This window comes from Tubulanus polymorphus, chromosome 4 (genome assembly GCF_964204645.1).
Source record: "Tubulanus polymorphus chromosome 4, tnTubPoly1.2, whole genome shotgun sequence".
NCBI classification, from domain to species: Eukaryota; Metazoa; Nemertea; class Palaeonemertea; order Tubulaniformes; family Tubulanidae; genus Tubulanus; species Tubulanus polymorphus.
Window position 1 is genome coordinate 24,646,422 of NC_134028.1, and position 19,831 is coordinate 24,666,252.

At 38.6% G+C, this 19,831-nt stretch overlaps 2 protein-coding genes across 5 annotated transcripts in view; both read left to right on the forward strand.

The window, feature by feature from the left end:
- The first annotated feature begins 673 nt into the window (after positions 1-673).
- LOC141903168 (acyl-coenzyme A synthetase ACSM3, mitochondrial-like) lies at positions 674-8,430 on the forward strand. Of its 4 annotated transcripts, none has more exons than XM_074791197.1 (16): positions 674-732; positions 1,203-1,454; positions 1,949-2,049; positions 2,453-2,684; positions 3,031-3,086; positions 3,262-3,316; positions 3,721-3,842; positions 4,193-4,349; positions 4,582-4,710; positions 5,150-5,224; positions 5,304-5,384; positions 5,468-5,569; positions 5,968-6,095; positions 6,596-6,695; positions 6,785-6,907; positions 7,491-8,430. In XM_074791197.1, the coding sequence occupies exons 2-16, from the start codon at positions 1,203-1,205 to the stop codon at positions 7,587-7,589; spliced, it is 1,812 nt and encodes a 603-aa protein (XP_074647298.1). In that variant the 5' UTR covers positions 674-732; the 3' UTR covers positions 7,590-8,430. The 4 variants fall into 4 exon arrangements, with proteins under 4 accessions (XP_074647298.1, XP_074647296.1, XP_074647295.1 ...); XM_074791195.1 differs by having other exon boundaries at positions 678-816; XM_074791194.1 differs by having other exon boundaries at positions 718-948.
- A 557-nt stretch (positions 8,431-8,987) lies between these two features.
- The window catches only part of LOC141903797 (ankyrin repeat domain-containing protein 17-like), a 37,370-nt gene continuing 26,526 nt past the window's right edge, over positions 8,988-19,831 (forward strand). The window contains 12 exon segments of the mRNA XM_074792113.1: positions 8,988-9,328; positions 9,502-9,519; positions 12,087-12,246; positions 14,969-15,122; positions 15,519-15,666; positions 16,735-16,882; positions 17,220-17,453; positions 17,587-17,919; positions 18,305-18,496; positions 18,763-18,872; positions 19,085-19,172; positions 19,602-19,729. Of these exon segments, the coding sequence (XP_074648214.1) occupies positions 9,110-9,328; positions 9,502-9,519; positions 12,087-12,246; positions 14,969-15,122; positions 15,519-15,666; positions 16,735-16,882; positions 17,220-17,453; positions 17,587-17,919; positions 18,305-18,496; positions 18,763-18,872; positions 19,085-19,172; positions 19,602-19,729 (1,932 nt within the window). The 5' untranslated portion in view covers positions 8,988-9,109.

A 19,831-nucleotide genomic window follows, 5' to 3' on the forward strand; every position in this document is an offset into this window, starting at 1 on the left:
TCGCGCCATTTTGCAGAATTTCTCGCGACCTGTGGTGACAGGTCTGCATTAAAACTGATATAAATAGAAAAAAAACTTCTTGCTTTAAATTTTGCTTTAAATTGATGAGTTGATTTAAAATCAGTCTCAATAAAATCAGTCTCTATATTGCATTCGGCTCCTTTATACATGTACATCATAAAAACAATGAATATAAATACACTGATACTGATACTGATAAATAGTGAGACTTCAGGACAGTGAGGAGTGATGCCGGCGAACTGTGGATAGTGAGCAGATATTTTTCAGTGTCTTATTGCGGAAACGAAATATCAAGACCTCGATTCAGCTATCGAAAATTTTCCCTTACTTCTACATTAATTAAGTCATCTATGCCTGAAACTTATTTTTTTCCTTTAATACAGAAATAACTCATTTTACACATAAATATTTTCTTCTTATAAATCAACCTTTCAAATGAATTATTAGTCAGAACATTTTCTTTATCGTTATTGTTGAATCATTTTCGATATTTACGACGGATCAGAATATTCATTCAACTCAAAATGTTCTTCCATTCGTCTAGCACATGCCTAGATATTTCGCCGTTTCGTGAAATATTGTTGTGAGTTTGGGTTTTTCGGGACCTGACATGACAGGTAAGACCTGTGTAGACAGACATCATTCGCAAATTCTGAACGATGCTGACGCTCGAAGCTAGGTTATTTCCGGGTTCCTGAATGTGATTTATGGGTTTGTGAAGTTTTTCTCCGGCTGGTAGAACGAATATCCAGGGGCTGAGTGGTTTAATGTGTTCGTGAAGCAACATAATCTAAGGTCTACCGGCTCACTTCTGAAAAGTAGGAGTGTCAACTGCTGATTGATTGATGACTCGACATTTCTTCTTCTCGACTTTTCCGTTTACTAACTAGTTTAGGAGAGAGTAATTAAATGAGCCTTCTAATTGGAGTAATTCTTCTTCATTTGTTGACTTCTAATTTAAGCCTCCTGACCTGTGTCGTGTATTTACCTGTTTTTCGGATATTGTGCTTATATGATATTCAAGTCCAAGACCTTTTCACGCAAAATATCCTTATAAGGACAGTTAACGGACAACTAAATGTACACTAAAGTTGTTGCCTAAAATGACCTAGAAATTGAGATAAAAAATCCATGTTCAAATTCAATTTACTGTCAACATTTTATCTTTCAATCTGATTCAGATGTTTAGGGTATCAGTTATCACATCATGGAGACATTCACGATTTCTGGGCGCGGTCTTACAGAAACTGAATGGTGCAAGTTCGCCATCACCTCCTCGTCCGGTCGTAGAGCACTACAGATATATCAGTTATCCACCGGGTAACTCGCTCATCGGTGTTAATGATTACGAGTATGAGAAAAAAACGTTCAAGATGCAAGTACCAGAGAAATTCAATTTTGCCCGAGATGTGATCGACAAGTTTGCTCAGGAGGTAAACTGACAAGTACTTTCTAACTAACGCTTAGTTGACCACACAGGGGCTCGTATTTGAAGTTTGGGGGCAAACTGTAGCTTAGATCATAAAGTATTCCTGCTACTTTCTTTTTATATATATAGTACCAGGGATATTGGATGATCTAAGCTACAGTTCACCCCCCAAACTTCAAATACGAGCCCCTGTGGTTGACCAGTTTATATTTTCAGTCTTGAAGTGGATATTTTGCAAATGTATCATTCTTGTAAATGCTATTCTATTTGAAAAATTTGGACTCATTGTGGGCTAGTGCAGCGTTTGAACCCACTACCTAACTGTGGCCTAGTGCGACATTCTACCCCTTGACAATCGGTTTTAGCTGCTATCATTAGTTTAAACTGCTTACAGCCCTCAATCTAATTATAGCATTTACTAGAGTAATGTCATGTCGGCAAAATATCCACTTCCATAGTTATACATGTACATATATGGATGAATGAAACATTTTGCAGTCGAATGCGGCCGAGCGAAATGAAACAGCCCTGTGGTGGATCAATGATCAGGGCAGAGAAGTTAAATGGTCATTCAGCGAACTTTCGACCAAGTCAAAAAAGTGAGTAGCCCTACCCTGGCCTGATTGGTAGATTTCATTTAGTTTCTTGCCATCGAATGAGATAAATTAGTCTAATATTGAGCCGTCATTTCCAAACAAGGGCAACCTGTTCGAAGAAGGTGGACCTGACATTGGAAAGGGCACTTGAAAAGGGCAGAGTTGGCAATGGATGGCCCTCCCACAGACAATTTAGGACAAACAGGGGGTTTTCTGACCCTTAACGGAGACCATTGAGAATTATTTTTCTTTTTCTTCGAATCATCTTTGCAAAAGAAAAGTTTTTCCAGACCTTTTGGAGGACACATTCGAATTTTGAAGGGCCTGGTCGACCCCTAAATCCACCCTTGGTGCATTGTCCGGTGTTCAGGCTAAATTAATCGAGGATTTAATGAATATGTTCTAGGGTTGCTAATATTCTTGAGACGAGCTGCGGATTGAAAGAAGGTGATGTTATTCTCGTTTTACTGGGTAGAAATCCTGAATGGTGGTTGTTCAGTTTAGCGTCATTGCGTTGTGGAATAGTGATGTCACCCGGTACTATGTTACTCACTAGTCATGACATTAATTATCGGTTGAAAATGTCTAAGGCTAAATGTATAATCACCGATGAGAGTCTGGCTGATAGTGTCGATAAAGTGAGTCCATTTCATTCAACTCTGTTCAACTTCATTCAACTCAAATATATGGATAGATAAAAGTGAACAAAGAATGAGGTTCATTAAATTTGTCCGAGCTGCTGCCAACTGTTCCTGATGTTCAGTATTTGTCACTATTTCATTACGAAAAATACAGATTTCATTTGTTCAATGCGTACATATGAAAGATGTTACCGATGGTCTTGCTGTTGATTACTGATTGAATTTCATATTTCAATGAAATGCTCCTGAGAAAAATTCAATTTGTTACTGATAGCCCTTTTCGGAGGTTGGCAGCCGTGTTATGTAATGGTAGAGTTTGTCAAATTTTTTTCTTTTTCTGCAGGCTTGTGTAGGATGTCCTGACCTCAAACTCAAACTTCTCGTGTCGGAAAAATCCAGGTAATGAAATAGCTGTCAGAACTCTTATCAAATATGAGTTCTGTTAGTTTCGAAGTATTTTTGCATGATTTCTCTAGACTAAAAAGTTCATCATAGAAAAATTTCTGGTGAATTCTTCCATCCACTCCTCAGTCTCTGCGAATTTTACGTTTTATGATATTGTTGCGATTTTTAGGTCTGGTTGGTTGAACTATTACAACCTGTTTGATGAAGTTTCTGAACATCATGATGTACGTAGATTTATTTCTATAATTGTGTCAAGATTTACAGTAAATATACAATAGAAAGACTACGCCTAAATCTGTACTGCTGGGACCAGGATTTGTTGCCCAATTAAGAGGTTACAGAATTTGAAAGGATAGGAATTTGCTTACCACTAAATTAATAGTCTGGAGATTTGGTGTCTACTGTAATTGGGAAATGAAAGTGATGCAGACACTTCATCAAATTTGAAATTTTCTCCTTTAAAACACCTTGAAAACTCCTCATACCCAGGAATGACTGATATCTGTAGGGATCCTGTTCAAATGACAACTTAAACTTAGTATATTGAACTGGAAAAACATGTACACAAATTGTGACTCAAAGATAGTTTTTGACTTAGCCAAGTTTGACAGTATATATTCTATTCTAGTGTCTCGATACAAAGTCATCGGATCCATCAATATTGTATTTTACAAGTGGAACGACTGGTGCTCCGAAGATGGCTCAACACACGCATGCTAGTTTAGGAATTGGACACCAGGCGACAGCTAGGTATAGAGAATCTTGTAGAAAATTCAGTGCTACCTTCGTATGACACACGTGTGTTGGTATGACATCCTGAGTGTTTTTGGCCCGTCACTTCACACGGGTGCCAAAGGGCCTGTATCCATTTTGCCAAATTTGGCCCAACCGAAAAAACGTCAGACCAGGCCTGAGCCAAATCTTATGATGGGTCAAATTATTGTGTGACTGTAAATTGCAACTGGTGACTCATTTTGCTCTGTTTGAGCATTGTTTAGTGCCGAGTGAGGGGTTTACATGTGAGCGCACGGTCTTATTAGGCACAGGCTAAATTTCAATCCATAAAAAATGAATGCTATTCTGATGTTTGTGATTTGCAGGTTTATATACGATGCGCATCAGTCTGATGTAGTGTGGGGAATATCTGATCCAGGTTGGGCTAAAACTGCTTTCTCCGCACTGTTCGGAACTTGGGTCTCCGGCTGTTGTAGTTTTATCTACTCAACTGAAAAGTTCGACTCGAAAAAATGTCTACAGGTACGTTATCAATCTCGAGTTAAAATCTGGTTATTTGAAGTAATCAAGTTCTGGGCTCACTTGTATAACCATGGCTTAGATATAAGTCCAGTCTAATCCTTTTTGTGAAACTGAATCCTGAGACCTGCTATCAAATCGTAGTTCATTGCACTTGGTTTTATTAGATTCATAAATGACACATATTTGGTGTGAAATACTCTTTAAGGAAATCCAATGATCTTATTTGTTTTAGGTTTTATGCAAATATCCGGTGACCGTATTCTGTGCGCCGCCTACTGGCTACCGGTCGTTTGTGAAGGAGGATTTAAAATCGTATGATTTTAAAGCGTTGAGGCATTGTGTGAGCGCCGGGGAACCGCTGGTGAGATTATCTACACAATCGATATGGTTATTCCGTTAAAATTTCACGAAGTTACAAACGCATTCAATGCCTCGAGGGTGGCCACTTATCTGGAAATCAGTAGCGAGACGAGTAGTACTGTTTAGGTTAACTATTTATTTGAGGCACGAGCTTTCGCTTCTAATGAATAGAAGCTTCATCAGGTGAATGAGTCATGGAAATAAGGGAAAAGTCAGTGAATTTTGTAAAAAGCTTAAGATCAAGGAAAAGTCAGGGAAATTGTTGAGATTGCGTAATTCAAACAGTTTCCCTCTAGTATTATGTTTTAGACTGTGTTTAATTGATTGGATTCTTAGCGGATCAAATCAGGGAAATTAACGCGTATATCGGGGGACAGTCAGGGAAAGCGAGTCAAACAAAGGTGACTACCCTGCAAAATGATGATGAATTTTTCTTGCAGAATCCAGAGGTGGTAGAGAGTTGGGTAGGTGAAACTGGTCTGCCTATATACGAGGGTTATGGACAAACTGAAACAGTAAGTAAGCACTAGTAGAACGACACGCGCGTCGTTAAAATCATAATTGTATCGTATCCAAATGAATATTATTATTCAGGGTGCTATAGCCAGTACAATGAGATGTATGGAACTAAGGCCTGGATCATTCGGTAAAGCTGTTCCTGGTGTCGATATGGCTGTGAGTTGGAAAACATATTTCATCATTTTCATTCGTGAAAATATTTAGCGAATTTCTTTTCAATATTGTCATTCTGTGTGTAGATTATAGATGAAAATGGAAATGAATTGCCTATAGAAACAGAAGGTGATATCGGGTTGAAATACAAACCGGAACGGCCAGTCCAACTGTTCGAACATTATTTAGTAAGTTGTGCTACGTAAAATGTTCTCCAGTCTTACTCTTGATACCTAGCAAAAAGTGTCTAACCTCTTGAAGGTTTCCATTTTCCCAGAGTTTCATTAATTGCACAAAATTCACGATTTTACGCTTGAAAGAATTCCGCCTTACGCTGAGCGGTGATTGGTGATGATATCTGAAACCCTAAGTGGCCGTATTGGATGGAAACTACGCCTAAAACCTTTCAGAGGTTTAAGTGCTTACTTTTGCCTTACAAAAGTACCGAGTGCTTACTTTTGCCCCAGCCTTACTATTACGAACCGTATAGATGGACTGAAAATGAAATTCAGATTAGATCAAAATGCCGATTCGACTAATCTGGATTATACGCGTAATTTCACTGGACATTGTGAATATTTTATAGAATGACGATGCGTTGAATGAGAGATCTTACCGCGGTGATTATTTCCTGCTCGGAGATCGCGGAAAGATCGATAAAGATGGATATATTTGGTTCATCGGACGTGCGGATGACGTGATGATTTCATCAGGGTACGTATACTCATAGAAAATCATTTCTCTTTTAGACCCCGATGACATCACTTATTGCGCATTGCGATCTATTCATTGATTAGATTTTATTTTCTGAGTTGGTGAAAGTTAGAGGGATCGTTCTTAAGCCAGCCACACACTACAAGTACGCCAGCCGCAAAATCACCTATCATATATTGCCGGGGCATAGTTGTTGTGGAGGCATCAACACTGGCACGCTGGTTGTGGCTGCTTTAATGCCGGCTTTGAAATCATGTATACAAAATTTTCATGGTTCAGATTTAGGTTAAGATTTCCAATCCCTCTTGTATACAATTTAAGCACTACTCCAGTAAGCACATCGGGATGGGAGAAACAGTTAATTATGACTTCTCCACATGGATTCCAATGTAGTTGATGAATATAGACCCTTATAACATATGATGTCGTCATTGGGGAATTTATGGAACCAACATCTCCTGTTCGTGGACACGAGATTGAAATATTCTTCTTTGCTGCAGATATCGTATCGGACCATTTGAAGTGGAAAGTGCCCTGATTGAACACGATGCAGTATTGGAATCTGCTGTAGTGAGCAGCCCTGACCCTGATAGAGGAGAGGTTTGTACTCGTCGACTGTATATTTACACTGTAAATTCTGTTGCCCTTTGAAAGATGTTTATTAGATATTTCTCCCCTCTGAAATATAGGTGGTGAAAGCTTTCATCGTTTTGACGCCGCAATACGAAAAATACGAGGATAAAGAAGGCCTGAAAAAAGACATTCAAAATCACGTAAAGCAAGTCGCTGCCCCCTATAAATACCCTCGTAAGGTTAGTCCATCCATACTATCGATGAAACACTGGTGTGTTAGAAATTACATAAAATCACACACAAATATTAAAATGTGTCTGGAATTTTTCCTTGAGCTAATATTTATTCGACATTTCGACTAAATCTCAATGGTCATCTTCAGGAATACTGATACCAGAAGATGAAGGAATACGTACTAAGTATTCCTGAAGATGATTCTTTTATACCATTGGATATAAAATATTTCTCCAACTGATAAAATCCGGCTAAGAGAGAGATTTTGATAGGAAAAAAACTGGAAAAATTCCAGACCTAGAACTGGGGGGCAGATCCAGTAGCCAATTTTGCCAAGTCTCAAAAGGGCATGCGATGTCCATAAAGGCAATATCAAGCGTACACCTGCACTGAAATGCACCAATTGTCTTTTGTTGACAAAATGAAAAAGGTCACCCAAAAATTTGAGAAAAGTCAAAAAGGTCACCCTGCAAACTAGTCCAATTTTCCAACTGACAGCAATCTGACTTACGCAACAAGTTTTACTATATTTTGCGTACCAGTTACATTTCTGAGGACATCAATAATAATAAATGATACCTATTGCAGATTGAATTCGTAGCCGATCTTCCGAAAACAATCAGTGGTAAAATTCGACGCATTGAACTGAGGAAGAAGGAATGGGAAAAGAAGACGCCTCAAAATTGATTCTTTGATAATGAATTTAGGCAGAAATTTTATCATTACCAACTTATCCAAGAGTTAGTAGTCGAATAAACCTCTATCCAAGTAAACTGTGTGTAAATGATAAATTCCAACAAATTCCTATAAATAGATTTTTCTCTTATCGGGGAAATGTGTGGGAATTCATTGTACATGTACTTCACATAGTTATCAGGTATTGGAGGCCTCACTTCCATTTGGGAAAAATTTAAAAATCACTCATGAAATACTTGAGAATTTTGAATGTTAATGTGGTAACAATGATGCCTGTACTTAAAGATATGCGACCATGACAAACAGTTATGTAATCATGAATTGATTTACCTGAAAATATTCAACGATTTTATTAACTTTCAGATACATTTAGCATAATATGTATTTCATTATCTATTGAATTATCATTATTACTATTTAATCATCTTATCTTTTACAAAAATACAATTTACAGTGGACTTATTGTCTTCTCAAATTAAGCTGCTGATTATGAAAAGTGCTAAAATGGTAAATAATTTACAAAAGATCAAATAATGTTCTAAATGCAAAACCTTGCCTAAACTTGGACATGGCGAACTTTTAACCATATCTTCGAAAAAAAATCAAAATCCTCTGATCTTGATAAATCCTTTTTCCAATTAAGGTCAGGTTTACAATTAGGGGCATTTTTATGGTCTGTACAATGTGCTAAGGATATTAATTAAAAGTGCTGCAGATTTAATTTAAACTACCTTTGATTATGATAATGATAAGAATATTATGTATTTTGAAGTATTTTTGTACCAATATTTCATATTCTATCATTTAATGATTAATAAATCATATTATATTATTTGGAATCATTTGTTTTTGATTAATTTTGGTTTTTCGAGGAATTATTGGTAGTGTGGAATCCAAGGAGGAATTGAACAATTTGAAGCCTTTGCAATGAATTTATTCCCTGTGTCTCTACTGGAAATTATGTCAGCTGACTGATGGTCTAGAGGCCTTATGGTCACTTTTGGGCAAATGCCGTAATAGATTGATTATTTTCATTTTCACGGGAAATCTAGCGTGAATTCAACTTTCGAACTGAGAAAATATCATTCTGACAGAAAATCCAATTTCGAGTGATTAATATCGGAATGGATCGATTTCAGAGATCGATAATTAGAAATTGGCAAATTGATTTAGGGTTGATAGGCGAACCCTTTGATTCTGACACTGGATATCTTTTTCAGTTTATCCGGATATTCGGTCTCCGGACAAAAATCCATCCCTAAATCATATGAATTACGTCAGCCGATAATGAATGGATGAATTGAATGGAAAATGGATTGAACTCGTGCTGGGGTAAAATACGCCATGCACATCCGGGAACTGTGCACATTATATCTGTAATGGCGGCGTAGACTAACTCGAGTCGCAGTTGAGAAAATTCACCCGAAATTCGCCCGTTTTCGATACGTTACACGCGTCGTATCGACTCGCAAATGCTACCGAATTATCGCACGAACGTTCGGAATTAGAAAATGCAGAATGAAGCGACTAAATCTGCTCCGGACGACGCTGACAAGCGCAAAATAGCGGCGCTACCGGAGTCTGAGTCGGCTGGTAGTCAGGAGACTGCACCATCCTCTTCTTTACATAATCAGCTTGTTATGGACTGTGCGCGGCCTTTTACCGGCGTCGAATCTGATCATTTTATAGCCGATCTTTCTTACACCGACGAGGACGTCGAAGTCTCCGATGTAAGTATAAAACTGCCGTTTTCGCAGAGACATTCTTGCACACATAAATTAGGATCGGTAATTTTTGCCTAAAGAAAATGGCTGACTGATAGTGAATGTTAAAGGTTCACGATTTATGGATTTATTCTGGGTATTTAGGGTCTATTCAGTGGTGGTTATTTGTTGTATTTCAGTTAAGAATCCCAGCCCGGGTAAGTTTTTATGAATGCATAGTTTTGAGTTAAATATTATATATTCAATATATGTCAATAAATAGGCCTATCTATAGCCTAAGCTTTGTATCTCAGAATAGGCCTATTGATAGGTAGCCCCTATAGGTAGGTAGGCCCTATAGCCTATCATCAGGGTCGGATCCGGATTGTGACTGCGGCTTAAGAGTATTTTTCCTAATAACAGGGGCATTGGACTCAAATATGGCATTTATATACGTGACAAGGTGAAAACTGGAGACTCAACGAAAGAGCAGGCGGTGCTAGTCCTGCTCCATAATCTTACTCATATTCGTTTTAGGATTTCTTGATTTTTGGATTCGGTTTGATCAAATTTATAGCGGTACATTTTACTCGAAGATCTAAATCGTAGCCTATATCACCCACGGGTCTGGATCCACCGATGAGCCTATTAGGTCCTATGCTAGAGCACATGGTCTTGCAAACCACTATCAAACTACTTAAATATTGATATCATTATATCATTCTGATTAGGGGTCAAAATGCTTTCTATTCAAGTTGCTTAGCTACTCGCAGTGGTTGTATCTGTGATAACTGCTATGTGGGTTATTTCATTTTGCCAGGTCACATTAAAATTGCTATCCAAAGTTTTAGCTAAGTTTGACTAGGGCCCATGCACGTTGCGGGGACAATAATAACCGAGCCATATTGAATAGAGACCATTATTAGCGTATGCAGTGTTGATGATATTCTCAGGAAAAATTTCATTGCTTCTTGTATCTTTTTGTCAACTGAAGAATGAGTTTTCATTTTCACTCTGTAGTCATAAAAATCTATTTTTGAAGAAATTAGGCCTACGTCAAAATCTTGTCACATTTAGACCCAGAAAATATGCCCTTATGATTGCAGAACTAGTCAGTTCCAGGAGACTCCTGGTTTATAAAGCCTTTAAAATTCCTTCAATTTTGAGAAATAAGATATAAGAAATGTTGAAAGTTGTACAGAAAATCGAGTACCAGGGTTTGTAACCCAATTAGGCAGTTAATGAATTAGAAAGGATAAGAATTAGTTTACAGAATTACTGAATCAAAGATTTACTGAGAGAAACAGCACTGATTTAGTAGGAGTCTACTGTAATCGGGATATTGAAAGTAATGCAGACACTTCTTCGAAATATGAAATTTTCTCCTTTAAAACTCCTTGAATATTCCTTATATCCGGGAACGACTGATCCGTAGGGATCCTGATAGAAGGAGCCTATTGATATTAAATCAGTAATTAACCTAGCTACTACGCTAGGGGTTCAGTCCACATGGGCTCCATGATTTCGTAGTTAATAACTCTGTAAACTTTATATGATTCATGACTGCTGATTTTTTAACGCCTTTCTAAAACTATCCATCACTGATATTCACACGCTGTTTCTTACTGCTGCTCTGAAAACGGTTTATAATGTCAAATTTTTAAACCGTTACCTGGCTGCTCTTCGAGCGTGTATGTCTATGCGGTTAAGAGAGGTACCGGTGCATCAGGTGGGAACGTTTTGATTTTTGGAATAAGCTCAGACAGTTGATATTCAGCGGAACCTCGTTACTACGAATATCTAGACCCAGTTCCGCAGTTGTGAATTAAAATTTGACTCATCGAGATATGAGATTCGACCCATCAAAAATGAACTGATATAAATACGCGAGTTAACTCATCTCACAACTGTAGAGCTGGAACTCGGAGATCAGAGACTGATAGTTGAGTTCAATGTTGTATCCACTCTATGGAATTACTGTGGAACCTCGTAATGAGAAGCTTCAGGAGACCGCAGAATCAGTTCGTTATAACCGATAATTCACTGTTATATCAGGTATGAAATGAATTATAAGATGAATTGTTATCTGAATTCGTTGAAATGAGATTCTACTGTAGTAACTGATTTTATAGCCCATTCACGATGCCCTAAAAGCGATTTTAAGAAAGGTTGATGTTCTTGAATAGATGGGGAGTTACTGCGTGGGTGTAGTATAATCAAATTAACCGAAAATGTTCCGAGCTCTCTTCCTTAATTCGGAGAATTAATCATTTTCATTTACCAGATGAATTAATTAATTCGTCTTCTTTGAGTCTTCGAGAATCTTTAGCAAATCGGCTCCCGACACTCGACCGCAGACATATACCATCAAAATTAATTCATTTTTGAATTAACTTTCATCTCGAAATCATGTATCTCTAGAGATAAACTCGGATTAAGAGCTCATGTGCGGCACGGTTTTTGTACTGTACATCGTAAATAGAATATTGAGAAAATTTTGTTACTTACATTTCAATTTAGTTTATTTTAGCCCGGGTTTTTCCATTTATAGTTTGTTTATCTATCCTCAGCGATTAGGCCTATACGACAAGCAATCTGATCGGTGCTGCAAGTTTTCTAGCAGGAAACCTGCACACCCGGTCTAGTGTGGCAGGGTTTTGCGCCATGACTGAGTCTCGCGAGGCGGCATCAGGTTCGAATCCCTGCCGAGGGACGATGTCGGAACGTATTCCGTCGATAAAACATTTGTGACGATATTTTTCTTCTTTTTTTTTTTGATCTGCAGGTCGAATCGTTCACGTTGGATCAGGACGATTTAGAAGATGTCGAACCTCGGTTGGACACGTCACGATTCCTGTTGTCGTCGGATACAATGGAAAACAATGAGCTACGCGGAGTTGATCCGGAAACACAGGCGCGATTAGAGGCGTTATTGGAAGCCGCCGGTAAGAGAGGTCCACGAACCCTGTATCCGTACTAAAACCCCGATTAGGGCCAGTAATCTACAGTTAGTCCGTACTGGAACGGACCAATTCAATCTATCACACACATTTTTGAAATCAGGTTTTATCACCGGTTCTGGTTAGACGCAACAATCTCTTTAAAGCCTAGCGCACATCGACACAGCGATTGGAGACAACTAGTTGCAACCGAACGATTACCCCGCGCACATCGAAATCTAGTTACAACCGGTCAGTTGCAGCAACTGCATGGCGCGTGTCAATCGTCAAGATCCAGAGCGCGCACATCGACGGATACGACTGCGATTACAACCAGTTGCTCAAAAGTAGAACATGGGCAACTGGCTGGAACTGGAGATAGATCGACGCTTACCAATTGTAAGCTCGCTCACATCGACACATTCAAGCAACTGATCGTATCCAGCCAGTTCCTCGCATGCGCCGAAAACTGCCTTGCAACTAGTTGTCTCCAATCGCAGTGTCGATGTGCGCTAGGCTTAAAAGGCGATCGGAGCAAAGTTTCGGTCCACACAATAGACAAAATGGTCCGTTCTAAAATTTAGAATGTACCTTGATCAGTATTTTTGGTTGGTCTTACTCTAACTTGGTCTGTTTTTCAAATGGAATGGACCAAACATAGTTTCATCGAGTGTATGATGTGTGTATTTTGAATGTATATGTTATGTTAATGTTGTTACACTCATCGCCCTCCGGTTTCTCTCTCTTCGTTGTTATTGTATTATAAACATGACCGCCCCTGAGAACGAATATTTACAAGCGAAATTGAATGTGAATTTTTTTTGCAACTAATTGAAACCAAAAACAGTTGGAACCGTTGAGTGTTTAACTAAATTCATCCCCCATTGAGTGTTTAACTAAATTCATCCCCCATTGAGTGTTTAACTAAATTCATCCCCCATTGAGTGTTTAACTAAATTCATCCCCCATTGAGTGTTTAACTAAATTCATCCCCCATTGAGTGTTTAACTAAATTCATCCCCCATTGAGTGTTTAACTAAATTCATCCCCCATTGAGTGTTTAACTAAATTCATCCCCCATTGAGTGTTTAACTAAATTCATCCCCCATTGAGTGTTTAACTAAATTCATCCCCCATTGAGTGTTTAACTCAATTCATCCCCCATTGAGTGTTTAACTCAATTCATCCCCCATTGAGTGTTTAACTCAATTCATCCCCCATTGAGTTTTTAACTCATTTCATCCTCAACTAATATCAAAATTCATCCCCAATAATTCAGGAATATTTGTTGAGATTGCTAGATCACTTGTAATATCAAACAGTTTCCATCTATGTTTCGCATATTTGACTTTGTTGATTCAAGTCAGAGAAAACTATGTGCATGTCAGGGAAAAGTCAGCAAGTCGAATGTAAGTGGCCCCCCTGATAAAGCCAGCCCCTAAATCTATATTCTTCATATATCATCTGATCGCCGGATCGGGAGTTTGTGGTAACGGTGTGATCACAGAAATCACTGGCGATTCATAAAAGGAGTTTTTTCTACGAGGACGGACTGAATTTGATGTGATTATTTCATACTGTTTCGAGGCAGTGTACAGTGTACACAGTGATCACGAATCTACCACGTCAGTCACAGTCACATCTGTCCAACCTTTATACAGTATAACATTTCACATTCGCACTCCATACATAATATGTAAAAATGTGAATAAATCTAAAATGACGACGAATTTATTAGTTTTCATATTTCGACGCTGAATACATTCGAAACCCTGACTACGACTACTATTGATTTGTAGTTTCTACTGTTAGTATTAATGGTATTGATACAGGTATTTCATTAGGTTTCGCTATAACCACTAGAAATGTAATTACTCCAGAGTTTATCAAAATACTCTCAAAATCAGAATTATTTCTAGTTCATTTACAATTTCTATTTATGAACCCTTGAAAAAATGAATAGAGATCATAGGTAGCCCGGTCTGCATATTAGAAAGCCGATTAGATGATCGAAATTCAATTTCAAAAGTCGGCAGGTCCTGACATTTCAATATTAAGACTGCTGAGATTTGTTTGTCTGATGATGTAGGAGTCTGATGAAAGTTCTATATTAAGCTATTAAGCTATTGCGTGTTCAGTCGCGGAATCAGCTGTTGTTGTATGTGGTGACCTTTCTCTGTCGCATCCATTCTAATGTGCACCACGCGTACATATTATATCCATTTATGTACGCGGTGGACACTCACTGTGATGTATACCGGGGTGACTAAGCTCTGATTATACACTACTACCGGTATCTGTAGAAGTATTGATCGGAGATCTGACCATACATTGTAATATTAACTGAATTAATAGGTTTTCATTCATTCAAATGATTTAATAGTACTGGTGTTGTACTTTGAATACTTACATTAAGGTAGCGCAGGGATGGTTTCATCAGACTTGCTCAATAAAATATTGTGGTAGCAATGTAGTTATAATTGTCACTGTGTCCGTAATTACTGGGGCCAGTAGCACAGTCATGGCTTAGACCTAAGACCTGCCTTAGACCATCTTAGTTCTACTCTACCACAAAAACTTAACTAGTACTAGTAAAACTGAAGTTCCACTTTAACCAGGTTGACGTACCGGTTTCAAAAGCATATATCACCTTTCATCCTAAAGAACGTCTTTAGCCATCAGTGTCGTTTTGATTATGATTTCAATGTTGTTTTGTTTGTTGTTTCAGGTATCGGTAAGCTATCTACGGCTGATGGTAAAGCACTAGCGGATCCTGAGGTATTGCGTAAACTAACGTCATCAGTGAGTTGTGCATTAGACGAAGCAGCCGCGGCGTTAACGAGAATGAGAGCTGAACAACAGGGCAAAACAGCACCGGACGGGTCAGTGCCATTTATTAGATTCATTACTGTAAAACTTCTAATAAATCGAATTGATCTCCTACGAGAAAATGTCTCATATCACATGAACAAATTGTAGTTCAACCTTAACCCTTTCAGTGCTCACTAATTATACCCGAAAGTACTAGTATGAACAAACAAAAAAACTAGTAATGAATTATAGTTGAATCTGCTCAATTCGGATCATTTATTGGGACTGACAAGAATTTATCTGGTTTATGAGAAATCCGGATTAAACATAATTTTTTAATTGCTTATATGTTCGACCATCGATGATATCCTGATTAGATCAAAATTTGTAATAAACTGATACAAATTAAGCGGGTTTTACTGAATATCAACGCTTTATTAATGAATGTTGCGACTGACTCATTACAGGAGAACGTTAGCTGAAGCTTGTAGCGATGGTGATATAAACGCAGTTCGAAAATTACTCGACGAAGGACGCAGCGTCCATGAGACGACCGAGGAAGGAGATAGCTTGTTATCATTGGCCTGTTCAGCTGGATATTACGAACTAGCCCAGGTATAACGGTTTATGATTATCCTGGTAGTCAGTTTTCGGTACGGGGCTCTTCATGAAGCAAAACATTTACAGCAGTCTCAACGCTACCGAGTTCCCTGATTCTGAATTCAGTGAAATATTTACAGCAGTCCTATCTCAACCGAGTCTCGCATAGTTTACTGTACTTACCCATTGCCAGCTTTTGGATATCACAAATTCCAGTGGGTAAAAACATGGAAAATAACCTAAATATCATAGGTTCGAAACGTAAGCGGGTCACGAGAACACGAGCGTCTGTTCGTTTCCATGGAAACGTGGCGGCTGATTTAAAGTAAAACACGTCTTGTTGTCATTTGTTTCTGGATTCATTCGGGAAATCATCAAATATTGATTTTCGTCGAAAAATACATCTACCGAATCTACGCAACAATATCAAGAACAAGTCTAACGACGATATCGCGATATCGGTGCTTCTATTGTGGAAATTTCTTCTACATTGCCAATCATAATCAAACCAACTTCAGTTCTCCCACGAGATATCAATTTTTCTGTGAGAACTACTATACCAAAAACCACGAGTCCAAAATTCAATCTTATACATATTTGGAGAGTGGCTTTTTTGATGATAATATGAATCCAGTTTGTAGTTGAAAATGAACCAATTTTGACTACATAGATAAGATGAGATGAGATAAGATCAGATAATTTATTACTCTCGACTCCTACCATTTCCATGGTATGCGGTGAAGGGAAAATATTCAGTTCATAGATATTTACTAAAGAGAAAAAATGAAGATTTTAGAAAAAAACATTACAAGGTTATTTACAATATGTATATACATTTACTATTTACAATCACACACTATAGGAGGGATCTGTACAAATCTTAACTGTTTTTGATAAATTTTGCGAAATGGAAATTGGAGTTTTTGATATATCAAAGTTTCGAAATGTGTCGAGTGAGTTCAGCAAGTCAAGATACAATAAAAAAGAATCAACTGACTCGCAGTCACGCCATCTGTTGGTGTGTGCCGGTACCTCCTATTCGTCGAATAATGAGAATGATTTTTTTCGATGATTGTTTTTCAGGTGTTGTTAGCGATGAGAGCTAACGTTGAAGATCGCGGTATTAAAGGCGACTGTACGCCTTTAATGGAAGCTGCCAGCGGCGGATACGTAGATATAGTCACTTTACTCATCGCTCACGGAGCTGATATCAACGCTCAGTCATCTGCCGGTAAATTCATTTCATTCAATATTCAGTTTCGGTTTAGTTTGTCCTATTAATTTCAGGAAGTTACACTCGATATCGGTACTTTATCATTAAATTCAGTTTTCTCGATATTCAGATTCAGCTTTTCATTAAATTCCCCCAACCCTATAACCATGATCTGTCATCTCTCCCTGGGGGAATGTAACATGCTATTCATCAAGAAATAGTATAAAATATTTACACTTGCTCCACCAAACTTATCACGACTGACTTTTAATTCTCTGGTCTTCTCCTTCCTCCAGTTATTGTTTGTTTCATGACTCGATGCTTTAAGGATTATTCTGATATCGCGGTGTTTTAGGTAATACGCCGCTTCACTACGCGGCGTGTGGCGGTTTCGAGGACGTCGTACGTGTTTTAATCAACGCCACCGGAGATGTGGAAGAGCACAACGAAAACGGACACACTCCGCTGATGGAAGCCGCTAGCGCCGGACACGTAGGTGTCGCTAAAGCGTTACTCGAGGCCGGAGCCGGTATCAACACTCACTCTAATGAATTTAAAGAGAGCGCCTTAACGTTAGCCTGCTATAAAGGTAGATATGTCCTAAGAGTAAACAAATTCGTTGAAAATAAACCAATTTTCATCGAGTGTATTTTTGTGCCATCTGGTGTGTGCCGTCAGTACCACATTGAATGTCTGTTGTTAATGCGTAAATTGTTTTTTAGGCCATTTGGAGATGGTGAAATTTTTATTAGAAGCCGGCGCCGATCAGGAACATAAAACCGATGAAATGCACACGGCGTTGATGGAAGCGTCGATGGACGGCCACGTCGAGGTCGCTCGGTTACTGCTCGATAGCGGCGCGCAGGTCAACATGCCGGCCGATAGCTTCGAGTCACCGTTGACCTTAGCGGCGTGCGGAGGTCACGTGGAGTTGGCGAATCTGTTGATCGAGCGAGGCGCTCACCTCGAGGAGGTGAACGACGAGGGATACACGCCGCTGATGGAAGCGTCGCGCGAGGGTCACGAGGAGATGGTCGCATTGCTTCTCGCTCACGGTAAGATTTTATATTTATACCATAACTTCTGCGAAACTTCACTTAGTTAAATTAGAAGTTAGAGGGTAGTGAAAACTAACGTAAGCGCAAGGTTGATGTAGAAATTGTGAAAACTAAGCACTGTTTTGCCATTGGTTGAGGCAAGGTAGTTTTAGGTCTGTTTCTCATAATGTTCATATAATGAAAACATTTTATGTGAAAAAAAATGTGATAATTCCACTTAACAACGATCTCACCTCTTCTAGAGCTGTACAAACCAATTTTATGTAGGGTTTCTGTCATGTTTTTGGCGAAATTTTCAGAAAAACTTTTATTCAGTCAATGCTCGTATCTGTGCGCCATCTATCCGGTATGGGGTAACTAATTATTTGCTGATTATCACTAGGTGCTGATATAAATGCGCGCACCGATGAGACGCAGGAAACCGCGTTGACGTTAGCTTGTTGCGGTGGTTTCCTCGAAGTGGCTGAATTCCTGATCAAAGCCGGAGCCGATATCGAACTAGGCTGCAGCACGCCTCTGATGGAAGCGGCTCAAGAGGGTCATATAGAACTGGTTAAACATCTACTGAAGTCTGGTGAGTAAAAATTGTTGTATTTAAGGCTTGTTCAGCAACCTAGTCATGCTTAACACGTAACTTACTACAAAGCAATAAAGATTTGGAAAGAAGTTTATTATGATAACTTTAAATTCATGACTATCTTATAGTTTTAGTAGAGGGTTTTGGTCGAGAGTCTGCAAAATGTGGGTGAATTTCAGATACCTCGATCTGTAAGAACTCGGGAACAAACTCCATTAGCCTTTTTCATTTAAAGTTGAAATTTGACATGTTGCTGTTTTCAGGTGCGAATGTACACGCACAAACAGGTACCGGTGATACAGCTCTGACTTACGCTTGTGAGAATGGACATACCTACGTAGCTGAGGTTTTACTTGAACACGGCGCTGATTTGGTAATTATATCATATTGAAATTGTTAGAAATCAATGATCTTCATGAGAGGTTTTAAAAGGGTCGGTCACTCGTGTTTCATGACACGTTGCTTCGTTGGCAGCACGATGTTAAGCAATGAATGCAGTGTTACTAAAATCCTGGCCTATGATTGGAGGAAACTGGAAATGGTTGGCACATGTTGCTGATATTTAGAGACGTTTCATATTTGTAGGAACATGAATCGGAAGGTGGTCGTACTCCGCTGATGAAAGCTGCGAGAGCTGGTCATCTCTGTACTGTTCAGTTCCTCATCAGTAAAGGTCAGTTGTGCAAGTTTATATATGGTCAATTCTACTTATTACTACTAATTCTTCGTATTAAAGATTTAAGAAATCATGAAAATGAGTGGAAAATTGGAAAATTGTCTTGTCACAATATTTCGATCCCCTTTTTATGCCATGTACCATTAGTCCAGAATTTTTGCATAAGCTAAATGAAAGTTTTATTTTGATCATTTCAGATTGTTATCATGAAATGCTTATGTTATTATATCTTGACATGAGAAAATCTAGATAAATCATGTGTGCAAAAATGTGAAAAATCCTGGTATTTTCTGAATTATTTCAAAAAGTCAATGACGAAAAAGATGTGAAAATTGCCAAGTTCTCCAATAATCTGGCCCCTGAAATAGAGAACAATTCAACAAAATGTTAATAAACAATAATGAATGTTGTTGTGTTTTGTTACAGGTGCCGATGTGAACCGTCAAACCTCCACTAATGACCATACGGTGTTATCTCTAGCCTGCGCCGGCGGACATTTACCAGTAGTTGAACTCTTACTCAGTAATGGGGGCAATCCTTCTCATAAACTCAAGGTTTGTTCGAAATACTGTCTAGGATCCGGTTCCGCAGTTCTCCGGTGAAAATCTTTCTTCACGGCTGAAAACTCTGTAAGACGAACTGTGGAACTGTGTCCA